The 17,278-nt window shown below is 48.9% G+C and overlaps 2 protein-coding genes across 7 annotated transcripts; one reads left to right on the top strand and one right to left on the bottom strand.

Annotated features, from left to right (window-relative positions):
* The first annotated feature begins 1,595 nt into the window (after positions 1–1,595).
* On the top strand, positions 1,596–10,300 carry nfic (nuclear factor I/C). Of its 5 annotated transcripts, none has more exons than XM_080472743.1 (13): positions 1,620–1,746; positions 3,162–3,332; positions 3,715–3,888; positions 4,441–4,636; positions 5,002–5,058; positions 6,578–6,652; positions 6,724–6,844; positions 6,970–7,085; positions 7,308–7,409; positions 7,507–7,715; positions 7,863–7,998; positions 9,020–9,129; positions 9,281–10,300. In XM_080472743.1, the coding sequence occupies exons 1-13, from the start codon at positions 1,744–1,746 to the stop codon at positions 9,299–9,301; spliced, it is 1,491 nt and encodes a 496-aa protein (XP_080328869.1). In that variant the 5' UTR covers positions 1,620–1,743; the 3' UTR covers positions 9,302–10,300. The 5 variants fall into 5 exon arrangements, 4 of the variants coding, with proteins under 4 accessions (XP_080328871.1, XP_080328869.1, XP_080328870.1 ...); XR_013935680.1 differs by having other exon boundaries at positions 1,676–1,746; positions 7,863–8,002; XM_080472744.1 differs by lacking the exon at positions 7,863–7,998 and having other exon boundaries at positions 1,630–1,746.
* A 2,576-nt stretch (positions 10,301–12,876) lies between these two features.
* On the bottom strand, positions 12,877–17,005 carry LOC308115371 (leucine-rich repeat-containing protein 24-like). Of its 2 annotated transcripts, none has more exons than XM_080472818.1 (8): positions 16,761–17,005; positions 15,907–16,075; positions 15,657–15,743; positions 15,202–15,393; positions 14,961–15,129; positions 14,582–14,844; positions 13,768–14,304; positions 12,877–13,593 (listed from the first exon to the last, which is right to left on the bottom strand). In XM_080472818.1, exons 2-8 carry the CDS (start codon positions 16,057–16,059, stop codon positions 13,309–13,311), a joined length of 1,686 nt encoding a protein of 561 aa, XP_080328944.1. In that variant the 5' UTR covers positions 16,060–16,075; positions 16,761–17,005; the 3' UTR covers positions 12,877–13,308. The 2 variants fall into 2 exon arrangements, with proteins under 2 accessions (XP_080328944.1, XP_080328945.1); XM_080472819.1 differs by having other exon boundaries at positions 15,907–16,124; positions 16,761–16,995.
* Between the last annotated feature and the right edge of the window lie 273 nt (positions 17,006–17,278).

Here is a 17,278-nt window from a genome sequence, read left to right as displayed (position 1 = left end):
TATCTGAAACGTTTTTACAATTAAAGTAAAAAATATACCGGCCACATTTTTTGTAGTTTAAGCTCTTTTTTTTAGTATTTGATTGTATTCTTCACGCGTTCTTTTGATTGTACGATTTGGGTTTTTTTGTAACTTTTGTTGGAAACTGTAAAAACAGATTTTTTGGACAATTTGTTTGTAAATTTCAAAGAAATAATTTTATATTTTTATTTGTAAATTGAAAAGTTGAGGAAATTAAAAAGAAGTAAATAAAAAAGATTGTGAATCTAATATAATATATTTTTGGTAAATTTTGAATATAATTTAAATAATAATTTAGCAACTGTTTTAGCAACTTAGCCACTTTAGCTGTTTTAGCAATATTATACTACTTAGCTTTGCTCTTTGAAGTATTTTATCTTCTTTTATAATTTTATATGTTATTTCCGCAATTTTAAGCACATTTTCACCCATATTTTCTGAAGTTAGCATTTTAGCCATTTCACTTTTTTTGTTGTTCGTCTTTCCGATGAAGCAACATTCCAGTTGCGTTGCTGCTTTAGCGTCTCTTCCTCGCTCTCCTTCCTCAGCCCGTCGCCACGGCAGCCGAGTAGAAGTAGATTATTTGACTGCAGCTACGCGTGGGCAGCGTTTTGTTTTGAAAAAAAAAGATTTTGGGGGAGATAATTGTCGCAAAGTGGTAGCATGTGAGTTTAGAGCAACTCACTGGGTGGCAACGTAGGAGGGCAGGAAAGGGAGGGGGGGGACGGGGGGGGGGGGGGGGGACGGGGGGCAACAAGATCTAAAGGAAAACACGGAGCAGAGTTTTCCAACCTTTTTTTTCCCAATGTAGTTTTCCCGCCTTTTTTTATGCTAAAGATTTTTTTAAAATGTCGATTTTAGTTTGGAATCACAATCCGATCGTACGTTAGTGATAAAATTGTATGTTAGCAAGCCGATCTAATGTTAGTGCGCAAATCATGTTAGTGATAAAAATCAGGAGTTAGCGATGACAGGGTACGTTAGCGAGCTGATCGTACGTTAGTAATAAAATCGGATGTTAACAAAAACATACGTTAATGATGAAATTGTACATTAGCGATCCGATCATACGTTAGTGATAAAACCGATAAAATCGGACGTTAACAATAAAATCGTATGTTAATGAAAAAGTCCTACGTTAGCAATCCGATCGTACGTTCGCACTAAAAATCATACAAACATACTATCTTATTGCTAACGCACGATTTTACTTCCAACGAACAATTTTCTAACATACAATCAGTATGTTAGCGATCGGATTGAACATTAGCAAGAACATTTATCGTTTGCGATCTCGTCATATCCCGATCGGACTTTAGCAATGAAATTGAATTTTGTAAAAACGTCAGAGGTCCCGACTCGGATCCCTGCAGGACGCCTCGTTTTTCAGAAACTTCTTCTTCTTTCACTTATTATGAAGTTGCTTTAATTTCTTTTTTTCTTTGTGAAAGAGAAAGAAGCGACGGTAATATTCCCAATTTAGAAGAAAGAAACTACCGCAGCGGCTGGCTGGTGTGTGTGTGTGTGTGTGTGTGTGTGTGTGTGTGTGTGTGTGTGTGTGTGTGTGTGTGTGTGTGTGTGTGTGTGTGTGTGTGTGTGTGTGTGTGTGTGTGTGTGTGTGTGTGTGTGTGTGTGTGTGTGTGTGTGTGTGGCCTCCTCGGTGAAGATGGGCTGACGGTCGGAGCCGCTCGCGCCGCCGCACGGAGCCGCCGCGTCGCCGCCATGGTAGGACCCCCCGCCGCGTCACCGCCGCCGCGTTTATTCCCTTTAGAAAAACGGAGCAGCGATTAGAAAAACGACGCAGTGCGAAGAAGCGGAAGCGGCTCCGCGGCTGACCGCCTCCATCCATCCGACGCGAGCCGCTTCTCCTCTTCGGCTGCGGTCGATCCGTTAAAATGTCTCGCGAACTCGGCCAAACTTCGCAATTCGTCCCGCTGCGCTAATTTTACCCGATAAACGAGCAAACCGGAAGTCGGCGTTGTGGTGCGTGTTGTAAAGTTCACATTGCGCTGGACTGGAACTCGTCACGAGTGTTTTGATGGGGCCGGAAAGACCGCAGGACGCGGACGCATGATGTGTCCGGGTTTTGCGCAGATCGGAACGTTTTTGCTCACATGAGCTTGAGAAAAGTTCAAATGGGACGTTTTTGTTAAGGAGTTCTGAATGGAGTGGAGACGCGGCGGGGGGACGGGACGTTTGCAGGCTGGTTGAGGGAGGCCGGTGGATGGAGGAGGCCAAGTTGAAGTTCAGCCTCCTCCTCCTCTTCACCGTCCTCCTCTTCCTCTGTGTTTAGTGTTAGTCAGCAGAAAATGGCTGCAGTGGGAGTCAGTAGGCCGAGATGGTGATGACTCCCCGGGCCGAGCGGCTCCTCGTCCCGGGAAGCAGCGCCGCAGCTCCCCGCTTCCCGCGGCGGGAAGCCCCGCTGCAGCTTCCCGGAGCCTCCCCCCGGACACCTCCAGACAACCAAAATAAAACCATCTAAGAACTTCTCACCTTAACTTCAAGTCAAGTTTCATTTTTTGTTTTTTTCTAGACACTTTAGTGGCTTTTAGAGCAAATTTGATCTGTGTTAAGAAGTTTATATGACATGAAATATATTAGTTTTATATATTTTAGATGTATATGTTTTATACATTTCAAAGGTTGCTCAGAGTTTTGTAGTTAAAGCTAATATTGTCAATTTTTACGTTTGATTTAAACAGTTTTTGTTTATTTTTTATTTATTTATATTCACCTATTTATTCTATTTTATCTATTATTAATTTCTTGTTATATTTTATATATTAAAAAAAAAATGTTATCAATTTTTTTGTTTTTTTCTATATTTCTTCTTTTTTGTACTTTGCCGCTATTTATAAATCTGTATATATATATTTGCTTTCTCTATATATTTTTCATTTTTTATAGTTGTTTTCCAATGTCTTTTTGATTTTTATTTAATCTATTTTTGGCTATTTTCTATATTTGTTAAACATTTTTGTTTTTCTTTCTATTTTTGTTTTTTATATTTATTTATCGTTTTACCATTTTTTCAATATTGTTTCTATTTCTATGTTTTCTATATTTTTTGATGTATCGTTAGCTTTCTGTTGGCGGCGCTAAATGCTACGTAGCTGTTAACTCTCTGCCGCCCCCCACAGGACGAGTTCCACCCCTTCATCGAGGCCTTGTTGCCCCACGTGAGGGCGTTTAGCTACACGTGGTTCAACCTGCAGGCACGGAAGCGGCGCTACTTCAAGAAGCACGAGAAGAGGATGAGTGCTGATGAAGAGCGTGCCGTGAAGGACGAGCTGCTGGGCGAGAAGCAGGAGGTTAGCATTAGCATTGAGCGTGAGAAGCAGAAGTTTTAGCATTAGCACCAAGCTGCTGGGTGGGAAGCAGGAGGTTAGCATTAGCACCAAGCTGCTGGGTGAGAAGCAGGAGGGTAGCATTAGCATGAAGGGCGAGAAGCAGGAGGTTAGCGTTAGCACCAATCTGCTGGGTGGGAAGCAGGAGGTTAGCATTAGCATGAAGGGCGAGAAGTAGGAGGTTAGCATTAACACCAAGCTGCTGGGTGAGAAGCAGGAGGTTAGCATTAGCATCAAGTAGGCAGTGAGCATTAGCATCAAGCTGCTGGGCAGAAAGCAGGAGGTTAGCACTAGCATTTAGCATTAGTATGCTATGCTAACTGTAGGGCATTTGGGGTATCAACAGGTGAAGCAGAAGTGGGCGTCGCGCCTGTTAGCCAAACTGCGGAAGGACATCCGGCCGGAGTGTCGCGAAGACTTCGTACTCTCGGTTAGCGGGAAAAAGAATGTCTGCGTTCTGTCCAACCCCGACCAGAAGGGCAAGATGAGACGCATTGACTGTCTACGGCAAGCCGACAAGGTTAGCGTTAGCTGCTAACAGGTTTTCCCATGTTTCCAGGTGTGGCGGCTGGACCTGGTTAGCGTTAGCTGCTAACTGGTTTTCCCATGTTTCCAGGTGTGGCGGCTGGACCTGGTTAGCGTTAGCTGCTAACAGGTTTTCCCATGTTTCCAGGTGTGGCGGCTGGACCTGGTTAGCGTTAGCTGCTAACTGGTTTTCCCATGTTTCCAGGTGTGGCGGCTGGACCTGGTTAGCGTTAGCTGCTAACAGGTTTTCCCATGTTTCCAGGTGTGGCGGCTGGACCTGGTTAGCGTTAGCTGCTAACTGGTTTTCCCATGTTTCCAGGTGTGGCGGCTGGACCTGGTTAACGTTAGCTGCTAACTGGTTTTCCCATGTTTCCAGGTGTGGCGGCTGGACCTGGTTAACGTTAGCTGCTAACTGGTTTTCCCATGTTTCCAGGTGTGGCGGCTGGACCTGGTTAGCGTTAGCTGCTAACTGGTTTTCCCATGTTTCCAGGTGTGGCGGCTGGACCTGGTTAGCGTTAGCTGCTAACTGGTTTTCCCATGTTTCCAGGTGTGGCGGCTGGACCTGGTGATGGTCATCTTGTTCCGGGGGATTCCTCTGGAGAGCACGGACGGGGAGCGGCTGGTGAAAGGCGCTCGCTGCTCCAACCCGGCGCTCTGCGTTCAGCCGCGCCACATCTCGGTGTCGGTGAAGGAGCTGGACCTGTACCTGGCCCACTATGTGCAGCAGAACCAGCAGCAGCTGGGTGAGGACTAGACCAGGACCTGGACCTGGACCACATTCAGGTTGTGGATATGGGCTGAGACAGACTATGGTTTCATTAAAAAAATAAACATTTTAAAATATCATTATTGAAATAATTTTTGAATTTTAAAGAATATTTTTATCAATTAAAAAAAAAAAATTTAGAAAATCTTTTTTTTTTTTAACTTTTTTTTGGAATGAACAAAATTTTCCCTAATAATTTTTATACTTTGAATATTTTTTTGTAATTAAAGAATACCCGAAAAATATTTTTTGATCTTAGATATTTTTGTGATAAAAAAAAAAGTGTTGATAGCAAATCAACACTTTTTTCAGCAAGAAGAAAAAAGTTTTGTTTTGTTTCAGAGGCGGAGCAGAGTGGAAGCCCCGCCCACCAGGACGACAGCCGGCCCCCTGGGATTGGTAACTTTAGAGAGACTTAAACTAGGCCACGTTTCCACGTACGGTTTTTAAAAACTGATATTTCTCAGCGTTTCTTACGTTTACACATAAACCAGCTCCGCTAACAATGATTCCTGAAAACTCCGCCCACCGTGGAGGTTTAGAAAAACACAAGACAGGAGGCGGAGCTTAGCGTCACAATAGGTGAAGGAAGCGTCGCCGTCTAAGTGACGGTGTTTCCTGTTTGACCTTCAGGAAGACGATCCACATTCAGGAGCTCCGCCTCCAAACAAACCAATCATGCGTCGTTATTGCTGAACAGGAAGTAACTGGTGCCACTTGTGACGTGGTGTTTTTTTCCAGGATTCTGATTGGCTATCAAGGCTTATGAATTCTCGCTATACTGCCCCCTACAGGTGTGACTGCTCATAGCAGCTCTGAACCAGGTGGACATGAGGGTCTGTGTCAATGAAGACAATTTTCTTTTAAACGTAGACAGGAAATCTAAGTTTTTGTAGAATCCCAGGACGTGGAGACGTGGAGACGTAGAGACGTGGAGACATGGAGACATGGAGACGTAGAGACGTGGAGACATGGAGACGTAGAGACGTGGAGACGTAGAGATGTGGAGACGTGGGGACGTAGAGATGTGGAGACCTGGAGGCGTGGAGACGTAGAGACGTGGAGACGTAGAGACTTAGAGGCGTGGAGACGTAGAGGCGTGGAGACGTAGAGACGTGGAGACGTAGAGACTTAGAGACGTAGAGACGTGGAGGCGTAGAGATGTGGAGACGTAGAGACGTGGAGACGTAGAGACGTGGAGACGTAGAGACGTGGAGGCGTAGAGACGTGGAGGCGTAGAGACGTGGAGACGTAGAGACGTGGAGACGTAGAGATGTGGAGACGTAGAGACGTAGAGACGTGGAGACGTAGAGACGTGGAGATGTGGAGACGTAGAGACGTGGAGGCGTAGAGACGTAGAGACGTGGAGACGTAGAGACGTGGAGGCGTAGAGACGTGGAGACGTGGAGACGTGGAGGCGTGGAGACGTGGAGACGTGGAGGCGTGGAGGCGTGGAGACGTAGAGACGTGGAGACGTGGAGACGTGGAGACGTAGAGACGTGGAGACGTAGAGACGTGGAGACGTGGAGACGTGGAGGCGTAGAGACGTGGAGACGTAGAGACGTAGAGACGTGGAGACGTAGAGACGTGGAGACGTGGAGGCGTAGAGACGTGGAGACGTGGAGGCGTGGAGACGTAGAGACGTGGAGACGTGGAGGCGTGGAGACGTGGAGACGTGGAGACGTAGAGACGTGGAGACGTAGAGACGTGGAGACGTGGAGGCGTAGAGACGTGGAGACGTGGAGGCGTGGAGACGTAGAGACGTGGAGACGTGGAGGCGTGGAGACGTGGAGACGTGGAGACGTAGAGACGTGGAGACGTGGAGACATGGAGACGTAGAGACGTAGAGACGTAGAGACACACCTGAGCCCAAGAAAACTCGACAGAAAGTCCCTAAGAAATGAAATTTGTTTTTTAGAAGCTCCGGATTTCCACGAGAGCTTCGTGACGTCGGGAGTTTTCAGCGTTAACGAACTCGTCTCCGTTTCCCGAAGTGAGTCCATGCTAGCTGACGTAGCCGCTATACGTCTTTAGCCATGCTAATGTTTGCTCTCCGACATTTAGCTCCCGTGGTGACGGGAATCGGGCCGGCATTCTCCGCGGGTGACCTTCAGGGTCAGCTGACCTTTGACCTCAACCAGCCGGGCCGCCTGCGACGCTCGCTAGCTAGCACATCATCCAGCGGGTAACCACTTTTACTTTTTGAATGAAAATGAAAATTTTGGCAATTTGAGCTTTTTTGACGATTTAAACAGTTTCAGCCACATTAGCATCTTTAGCATCTTTAGCATGTTAGCGTTGTGTTTACAGGAACAAGCGTCACAAGTCACTGGACGACGATCCCGACAGTCCCGGCGGAGAGTACTACCCCTCCCCCGCTTCCCCTGCGAGCGGCTCACGCAACTGGACCGACGAGCTGGATGGAGGTACGGCTAGTAGCATTGTTGCTAATACCATTGTTGCTAATAAAAGCTTAACATTCCAGTATACGATGAGGTTAGCATTATGGCTAATGAAAGCTATTACGATAAAGTCAGCATTGTTGCTAATGAAAGTGATATGCTACAGTTAGCATTCTTGCTAGTAGCATTCTTGCTCAGGAAAGCTAACGTTCAGTATAAGGTTAGCATTGTTGCTAATACTAACAGGTCTGTCTCCGGGGGTGAAGAAGAGCGATAGCCCCGCCCCCTCCCCACAGGACGACACACCCAGAGTCTCCTTCACTCAACATCACCGACCCGTTATACACAGTGAGAGACACACACACACACACACACACACACACACACACACACACACACACACACACACACACACACACACACTGACCCCTCCCCCTCCCTCCAGGTCTGTCCCGGACGCCCCTCCCCCCCTCCCCTCTCCACTTCCCCCTTCCCCCCCCTTCCTCTTCCTCCTTCTTCCCCCACGGAACCATCCGGTATCCCCCCCACCTGGACCCCCCCCCCAACCAGAACCTGAACCAAGACCAGGACCAGAACCCGCTGAAGGACCTGGTGTCGTTAGCCTGCGACCCGGCCAACCAGACCCCGCGATCAGTGAGTAGCAGCTAGCCACTAATGCTAATAGTCCTAACAGTGTTTGTTCATTCATTAGCATCGTTTAGAACCGGGGGGGTTCTAGAGTATTACTCTTTACCATCATCAGCTCTACTACCACTATTTTTATTGTTTTTAACTTGCTAGTTAAACGGCAGCGGCCAGCTAAAAGTGCCGACACACTACATCTCGTCTCCGATGCTCGCGCCATCGCTCCTCACCGGGTCAAAGGTCACCACCACCGCGACCTCGGAGGGCGGAGCCAACTCCCCGACATCGTCCAGTAAGTCCTCACCTCCGCCCGAGATAATGACCCCGCAGCTCCCATAAGAACAAGAAGAGAAGCTGTCGAACTCATAGGCCACGCCCCCTCGCGGCACACCACGCCCCTCAGAGCACAGCACAGCACTCCCCTCACAGCACGCCACGCCCCTCACCGCAGACCACGCCCCCTCACAGCACGCCACGCCCCCTCACAGCACACCATGCCCCTCACCGCAGACCACGCCCCCTCACAGCACACCACGCCCCTCACCGCAGACCACGCCCCCTCACCGCAGACCACGCCCCCTCACAGCATACCATGCCCCTCACAGCACACCACGCCCCCTCACAGCACACCACGCCCCCTCACAGCACACCATGCCCCTCACCGCAGACCACGCCCCCTCACAGCACACCATGCCCCTCACCGCAGACCACGCCCCCTCACAGCAGCCACGCCCCCTCACAGCACACCATGCCCCTCACCGCAGACCACGCCCCCTCACAGCACGCCACGCCCCTCACGCCACGCCCCCTCGCAGCAGCCACACATCAGTGAAGCAGAGCTTTAACTTTTCCACTGCAGATTATTTCTCAGTAATAAAAGTCGCGCCGCCATGTTGGTTTGAACCGTCCTGCAGTTAAAACCAACCAAGGTGGCGGTGACCGTCCTGAGTGATGCGTTCAGGGACATCACGTAATTCCGACCATGCTACATGCTAACGAATTGCAGGGCCCCCCCAGTAGCGAGGCTACATGCTATCTAGGATTAGAACCTGAGTGCTCCGCTGGTCAGCAGGCTGAACCAGCGGCTCCCAGCAGAGCTGCAGGTTCTCCAGTGTGAACAGCAGCAGCAGCCACATGGACCAGGACCAGGACCAGGACCAGGACCAGGAACATGACCTCATTTTGTTGTGCTGAACTCTTCTGGTTCTTAAGGAGGATGAATCCACCTTTACCAAGCCATTTCTTTTTCTCTCATTTTAACGAGTATTTTGTTTGGTTTATTTATTTATTTTTTTCATTAAAATGTTTGGCAGCGTACTCGGCACCCGGAACCCCTGGGACCCCCGGGACTCCGCCACCGGCTAGCCGTGCCACGTTTATCGGAGTCGCTCCACGAGATCCCGGCGGACTCTATCAAGCTCAGGTTAGCTGTCAGCCACGTTAGCTGCATTAGCCATGTTGGCTATATTAGCTATACTAGCTATAGTAGCGAGTTCAGCTATATTAGGCATATTATCATGTAAGCTATTTTAGCATGTTAGCTACGTTACTACTTGTGTTTGTGTGTGTTGCAGTCTTGGTATGTCGGCAACTAGACATCCGAACGCAGAAGAAGAAGACGGACGGTTAGCGACAATTAGCTTAGCATCAGTCCTAGCTTGTAGCATGGAGGACGAAGCCATCGAGTTGAACTAAAGACGAGCACAAAGAACTCTGGGATGGATGTCAAAGCCTTTTACCCCCCTCTTACTTCCTGTTACCCCCTTGCCCTTGCCCCGCCTCCTCCCCCGCAGGTGCTTCTAATATATGCAATGTCATTCTTCTCCAGGCGCTAATAAGCTAGCGCTGTACTCTCGCAATAAAATCGGTCTCCGCTAAGCTAGCTTTTCCAGACCGTCTTCCGATTTTACGAACACTCAAGCTAACGGCTAATCGGTTGGGTTTCGCTAGCAAACTTTTTTTTTTGTTTGTATTTTTGAAATAAACTTCATGTGAGAGATGTGTATCCGATGTGCTAGCTATCTGGTGGAATGTTTTGGGGGTCTGTGGTGCGCCGAGCTGAAGCTATCAAAGCTATCAAAGCTATCAAAGCTAGGAAAAGCACTGAAAATTGGGTAGAATATTTATATGAGCTAAAAGCAGCTAACATTTAGCATCAAACGGTTAAAATGTTTCTGAAGTTGCATATAACGGCCATTCTACAGCGGCTAACTGAAGCTATCAAGGCTATGATAATAGTTCGGAATGCTAAAAGTGTTCAAATTTAGGGAAAATATTAAAACGAGCTAACAATTAGCATCAAACGGCTAAAATGTTTCCGTAAAAGCGCAGAACGGCCGTTCTACCGTGGCTAGATGACGCTATTGACGCTATGGTAACTGTATATTAGTGTGGGCGCGCATCGCAGATCCCCGTTAGCTTGTTAGCTAAACTGCATGTTGCTGCTACGCTAACGACTGCATGAGAAACTTCAAACATGGAACAATGACTCCGTCAACTTCCTCCTTCTGCCCCCCCCCGCTTCTTTTGCACGATGTTTCCATGGCAACACGTTTGTGCCTTTAAGTTTCAAGACTTTTTGACTTTTTACGATGAAAATAGAAAAAATACAAAAGAAAAAAATGCTGCATGTTGCGGACTTTGCTCCACGTTAGCATTAGAGTAGCGGCTAAACACACACATGGGGAGGGGGAGGGGGGAGAGGGGGGGGGGGGCCCTGAGGCTCCGAAGGGGCTGCTGGGGGAATGCTAGTATGGTTAAAATAAATAAAACTGCTACAATAGCTCATATCGCTACAATAGCAAAAGAATACTCATTTTAGCTGTTGTAGCTTTTTAGCTAATGTAGCGGTTTTAGTTATTGTAGTTTTTTTGCTAATGCAGTGATTTTAGCAATTTTTGTTATTGTAGCATAGCTATTTCAGCTATTTTAGTTATTGTAGCTTTTGTAGCTTTTTCTCCAAAGCTACGATAGCTAATGTGGCTAAAATGTCGAATAAAGCTAAAACCGCTATGATGGCAGAACAAGCTACAATACCTCAATTAGCTGATATTGCTACAATAAGTAAAATCGCTAAATCTGCTACAATAGTAACAAAAAAAAGCTATAATTAGCAACTTTAGCAGTTTTTAGCCATTTTATCTTTTCTAGTCCGAGCTGCCGAAGTATTTGTAGCTATTTTAGCTGCTGTTATCTCACTGAGCCTCGGGTTTGACCCCCCCCCCCTCCCCTGCCTCCAAACTCACGCCCAGTTTTTGTACGGACGCATGCAAACTTTCAGGTCGTTTCTACGATTTCGTACGTTAGCGTTCAAATAAACCCGTGGCACGTTTCTACGCTAACATGTTATATGCTAAAAACTAGCATACAAAGATATGTTTCTATGCTAACATGTTGCTATGCTAACATGTTGCTATGCTAACATGTTTGTAGCCTAGCGTCAGCGGATTCTGATGTGAAATATTAAAATGTTATTAAAAGCTTTTCTTTCGCTGCTGGAGCTCCGCCCACTTTCTTCCTCTTCCACTTCCGAAACTACAAAATAAAAGTCTTTTTAAAGAAAAGCTTATACTTTCGTATATATTTTTGAGGGGCGACAGGCGGGACGCATCAGCACTCAGAAACGGGGGAGGGGGGCAATCCTAGATAGTCCAAGATGGGGGAAGACATGAAGTCATGTCCACTACAGAGGACGGGGCAGATTGTTACTTTGGTAACTTACATGAGCTGCTCCTTTTTCAGTCATCCTGAGTTTCCCTGAACGCTCCGATCAGCGGGTTCCTTTAAATGTCGCATCAGTGGTTCCTAGGCTAAAGGAGGTTCTAAAGGAAGCATCAGTGGGTAAGAGGGACTAATAGGAGACAGGAGGGACTAACAGGAGACAGGAGGGACTAACAGGAGGGACTAACAGGAGACAGGAGGGACTAACAGGAGGGATTAATAGGAGACAGGAGGGATTAATAGGAGACAGGAAGGACTAACAGGAGACAGGAGGGACTAACAGGAGGGATTAATAGGAGACAGGAAGGACTAACAAGAGAGACTAATAGGAGACAGGAGGGACTAATAGGAGACAGGAGGGACTAACAGGAGACAGGAGGGACTAATAGGAGACAGGAGGGACTAATAGGAGACAGGAGGGACTGATAGGAGAGACTAATAGGAGGCACTAATATGAGACAGGAGGGACTAACAGGAGACAGGAGGGACTATTTGGATGTACCTGGAGGAGGAAGGTGAACAGGAAGAACAAGCAGACCGACGCAGAGCAGACAGGGGACTTTCTTACAGGAAGTGAGAGAAAACATGTAAACATAAGACGCAGATTTATGAAGACACCAGAGGGACACCAGAGGGACACCAGAGGACCCCTCCCAGCTGTAGCCTCACCATCATGTTTCACCACAATCCATCATTTTCCCAAAACTTTTCATTGACGAAAAGCATAAAAAGCTACATTAGCTAAAACCGCTACAATCATCACAAAGCGCTAGAATAGCAAAATATCTACTATTTTAGAAGTTAAATCATTTCAGCTGTTTAATTGTAGAAAGCGTTTCCTTTCGCAATTTAGCTTGTTAAACCTCAGGTTGACCCCTCCACCCCCACCCCCACCTCCACCTCCACACCCACCCCCACCCCCACCCCCACCCCCACCTCCACCCCCACCTCCACCTCCACACCCACCCCCACCCCCACCCCCACCCCCACCCCCACCTCCACCTCCACCTCCACCCCCACCCCACCCCCACCCCCACCCCCACCCCCACCTCCACCTCCACCTCCACCCCCACCCCACCCCCACCCCCACCTCCACCCCCGCCCATTTTTTGTACAGACCCATGCAAACTTTCACGTGGTTTCTCCAATTTTCGTATGTTAGCATTCAAACAAACTTGAGGCATTTTTCTGTGCTAACATTTTGCTATGCTAACATGTTTGTAGCCTAGCATCAGTGGATTCCGATATGAAATTAAAAATAGTGATTAAAGGTTAAGTTTTGCTTTCACTGCTGGAGCTCCGCCCACTTCCTATTCCACTTCCAAAACTACAAAGTAACAGTTTAATTTATTTTAGCAGCTGAATTATTGCAAACCCCTAACCCGCTAACAGCTACATGAAGTAGCTAAAAGTTAAAAAGTGTTTAAAAAACGACGTGAGGACAGGAAGTTGATCAGAGGTCTTTTATTAGTCTGGGGGGAAACGTGATGATCAGTTGTGCTTCAGATGGCTGGGGGGAGGGGCTAATACTGTTGGGACGGGGCAAGTCGTGAAGGGGGCGGGGCAAGGCGTGAAGGGGGCGGGGTATGTTGTGAAGGGGCGGGGCAGGTTGTGAAGGGGCGGGGCATGTTGTGAAGGGGCGGGGTATGTTGTGAAGGGGGCGTGGCATGTTGTGAAGGGGGCGGGGCAGGTTGTGAAGGGGGCGGGGCAGGTTGTGATGGGACAATGTTCAAACTTTTGGGATCTTATGGGGGTCTGTTTACAAGACGTTCCTCACAGTGAAACTTATGTAATGTTTTGCTGTTCGTCTGCATGAGGGGGCGGGGTAAGTCCTGAAGGGGGCGGAGCATGACATTGTGTGGGCGGGTTTTAGTGTAAAGTCTCAGCAGTGGATCTCGTAGGCGATCGGCGAGTCCACGAACAATCGCACAGCCTCAGACTCCGCCGTCACTACAGGCAATGCCTCACCCCCTTCCCCCGTCACCCGCCCCTCCTCCTCCTCCTCCTCGTCCTCCTCTTCCTCTTCATCCTCCAGCGGTGGTGAAGGGGCGGGGCCAGCGCGGTTCAAAACAAACATCTCGTGGCCGCGCTCGTCGCGGAACTCCTCCAGCTGGGCGAAGGTGGTGGGGCCGTCCGAGTAGTCGTTCACATACAGGATGCTTTCCTCCTGCGGCCAATCACAGCACAGGTCAGCCTGACAAGCCCTGCCCACTTTCCAACCTTACACAGCGTTGTTACGTCATGTTACAATATGTTTTATTACATGAAATGCTAAAGTAGCTAAAACCGTTTCTATGATTCTTCAGCAGCATTAGCTGTCGTTGCTAGGCTATTAGTGCACCTTGTGGTCGTGGCCGGCCTCCTTCTCTCCGTGGCGATGGCGGCGGCTGTAGATCATGGCGAGCAGCAGCAGCGCCGTCAGCGTGAGCAGCGAGATGCCGGCAGCGATGGCTGTCTGCGTGGCGGCGCCGAGCGCGCCGAACGCCATGCTGCCGAGTGCGTGCAGCGGCTCGCGGCTCACATCTGGTGCCCGCGGCCGCACGGCGGCATGCTGCGGTGGCCATGACGCCCACACGGAAGAGGAAGAGGAGGAGTTAATGGCGAGCTGGAAGGTCACTCTGGCCACGCCCCCGGCGTTCCACGCCTCGCATTCATAGAAGCCGGCGTGCGCCACCGTCACGTTGCTGAGGAAGAGCATGCCGCTGCCTGTGTCAGGGTCGAAGCGGCCACTGCTGCCTCCGTCCTCCGAGGCTCCGCCCACTGCCGGTTCCTGAGGCGCCGAAGCTCCACCCATCGAGGCTCCGCCCACCAGCACTTCCTGCACCAGGCCGCGTGGAGAGAGGACGACTTTCCCCTGTGACGCTTTTCTCCACGTCACCTGGAACCAGAACACATGCTAACATGCTAACAATGCTAACAGTGTTAACACTACTAACATGGCTAATCCAACTAAACTCTTTATTAGTGTCGTACTGTGGCAGGGACTATCATGCTACCATGCTAACCTATGGGCAGGTGTATCATGCTACATGCTACGTGCTAACCTGAGGCCAGGGCTACCATTCTACATGTTACGTGCTAACTTGAGGTCGGGGTTATCATGCTACCATGCTAACCTATGGGCAGGTGTATCATGCTACATGCTACGTGCTAACCTGAGGCCGGGGGTACCCTGACGCGGTGCAGGACACCCGCAAGCTCTCGCCCAGGCGCAGGGCCAGGCGGCGGGGCTCCAGCTGCAGCAGGGGGGGGATGCACACCAGACTGTTGGTGGGAACCTCCAGCAGACTGCGGCCGCGGAGCCGCGGCGGCTCGGCACACAGCAGCCGGCGCTCCGACCAGCTCAGCAGGCGGCGGCCCGCCTCGTCCATCCAGCAGCGCAGCCACTGGAGGGCGCAGTCGCAGCGCCACGGGTTGTCTGGGGGGGTCAGGGGGCGGGGTTATCGGTCATGGCGGTAATAGAGCTATCTGTGCTAACATAGCTAAAACATGTGATGCTAACAGTATTAGATGCTAACAGCACTAGTGCCTTACCGGTGACGCGCAGCACCTGCAGGCTGACTAGTGGCTTCAGCGCGGCCGCTCCAATCGTGTGCAGGTTGTTAGCACTCAGGTCGAGCAGCGCTAGCGAGCTGAGGCCGAGCATGGCGTGCTCCGACACCGACTCCAGGACGTTGTGCTGCAGGTGCAGTTCCTGCAGACGCTAATACACACACACACACGCGCGCAGGTGACTCACCTGAGCTAACATGTTAATATGCCAATGCTAATGTACCTGCAGACCGCGGAAGGTGTGGTCCTGCAGCCGTGCGATGCGGTTAGCCGCTAGGTAGAGGATGCGCAGCTGCTCCAGGCCACGGAAAACGTCAGCGCTCAGCTGGCGGAGGCGGTTAGCATTCAGTGCTAGCTCTACGAGGCGCTTCTGGTTCCGAAACGATCCGGGTTCTACGGAGGAGAGGGTGTTGTTCTGCAGGAGGGGAGGGAGCAGCTAACGGCTGACTGCTAACACAGCTAACAGGGCTAACAATGCTAATGTGGCTAACAGTGTGAACAGTGCTAACGTGTTAGGAGATTTAATGGTGCTAACAATGCTACAAATGCTAACAATGCTAAAAATGCTAACAATGTGCCTATCCCTGTTCAGGTCTAAAGTGTGTGTGTGTGTGTGTGTGTGTGTGTGTGTGTGTGTGTGTGTGTGTGTGTGTGTGTGTGTGTGTGTGTGTGTGTTACCTGCAGGTACAGGTAGTTGAGGTGTGTGAGCAGAATGAGGTCGTCGGTTCCAATCTGACCAATCAGATTGTCCTGAAGAAAGAGAGTCTGAAACACAACCAGTGTAAGTAAAGTCCTGGTCGGTGTCCTGAGGGGCGGAGCCTAAACACTTTTCACTTAAATAATAAAATAATATATTCATCAAAAAATGAATAGACAAATAAACAAATGAATGAATTACTAAATAGATGAATAAGTGTTAAAGTGTTACCTGAGTGTATGTGTGCGCCCCCCGGGGAATCCCCCTCAGGCCGGTAGACCCGCACTCTACCGTCAGACTGTAGCAGCGACACCCACCTGGGCAGGAAGCCCCGCCCACCAGGGGCAGGAGGGGCAACAAGAGCAGAGTCGGGGTGAGGAGCATCGTTTCTCAGACCAATCTGAAAATATATAACACACGTGTGTATAGATATAATATCTCTCTCATGTCTGACACACACACACACACACACACACACACACACACACACACACACACACAGTAAATACACAACTCAACAAAAACATGATATATAATCATAAATGAACATATATGTTGTAAATTTATATACAAATAATCATAACTAAACAAATATATTCAAATACAAATACTCCTCAACATATATTACATATGATCATAATATATTTGATATATATTTATACGTAATCATAAACACTATATAATGTAAATTAGCATGCATAATATATTTATACATAACTACCTGACTAAATATAAAATCATATATCAATACTAATAAGTTAACGTATATTTTACACATATAATCATAAAACACGTCATTTGTATGTAAATACAAACACTCATCGACGCTATAATCCTAAATGAACATGTGATATATTTACTAATATTTCATGTCAGTATTTCTGTCCAGGCCGCGGTGAGTCTCCGTCACCGACACGACCCGCTGCTCTTAGCCGGCCTAGAGCCTCTGAGCCCCGGCGGACTGTGTGTGAAGAGTCGGTGTTTATGTGGAGCTCCATCACGACTCGACCCGCTGCAGCCAGCCGGCCTGGAGCCGCTCCGCCCCGGCCACGCTGCGTGAGAAGCCCCGGTGTGTGTGGCTCTACCTGGAGGAGGAGAAGCTAGCTTCCGCCCCGCACCGCGGCGTCCTTCCCCGGGCTTTGTTCCTCCGCAGCGCCGCCTTCTCTGTTCGATCCCCGCATCCGGAGCTCCGTTCGGCCGCTGCAGCTGCGTCCAGGTCCCCCAGGTTTCCAGGTCTCCAGGTCTCCAGGTCCTCCAGGACGAGGCAGATCACCGGAGGCTCCGGTAAAAACAGCAGCGGCACGCGGCCACTTCAGAGGCACGTCACAATGAGACGGTACCGATATTCGAGTGATATCAGGCTGACGGTACAGATACCACGATGATATAACGCCATTATAAAAATATTACCAAAACCACCAATACTACACAGTTATCACTTTAACCTGGTCACTAACGAGAGGTTTACATTTCCACACCAACACTTCATTTAAAAAAAATAAAAATGCTAAAATTAGAAAAGAAACATCGCCATGGTAACGAGACATTTCAACAAAAGCATAAAAATGACACGTTTTCACCTGAAGCATCGTGGAAATGCAAA

The sequence above is a fragment of the Lipophrys pholis genome, assembly GCF_963383615.2.
Source record: "Lipophrys pholis genome assembly, chromosome: 10".
Taxonomy (NCBI): domain Eukaryota; kingdom Metazoa; phylum Chordata; class Actinopteri; order Blenniiformes; family Blenniidae; genus Lipophrys; species Lipophrys pholis.
Note: the sequence above shows the minus strand (reverse complement) of the source record. Positions and strands in the feature narration are given on the sequence as shown.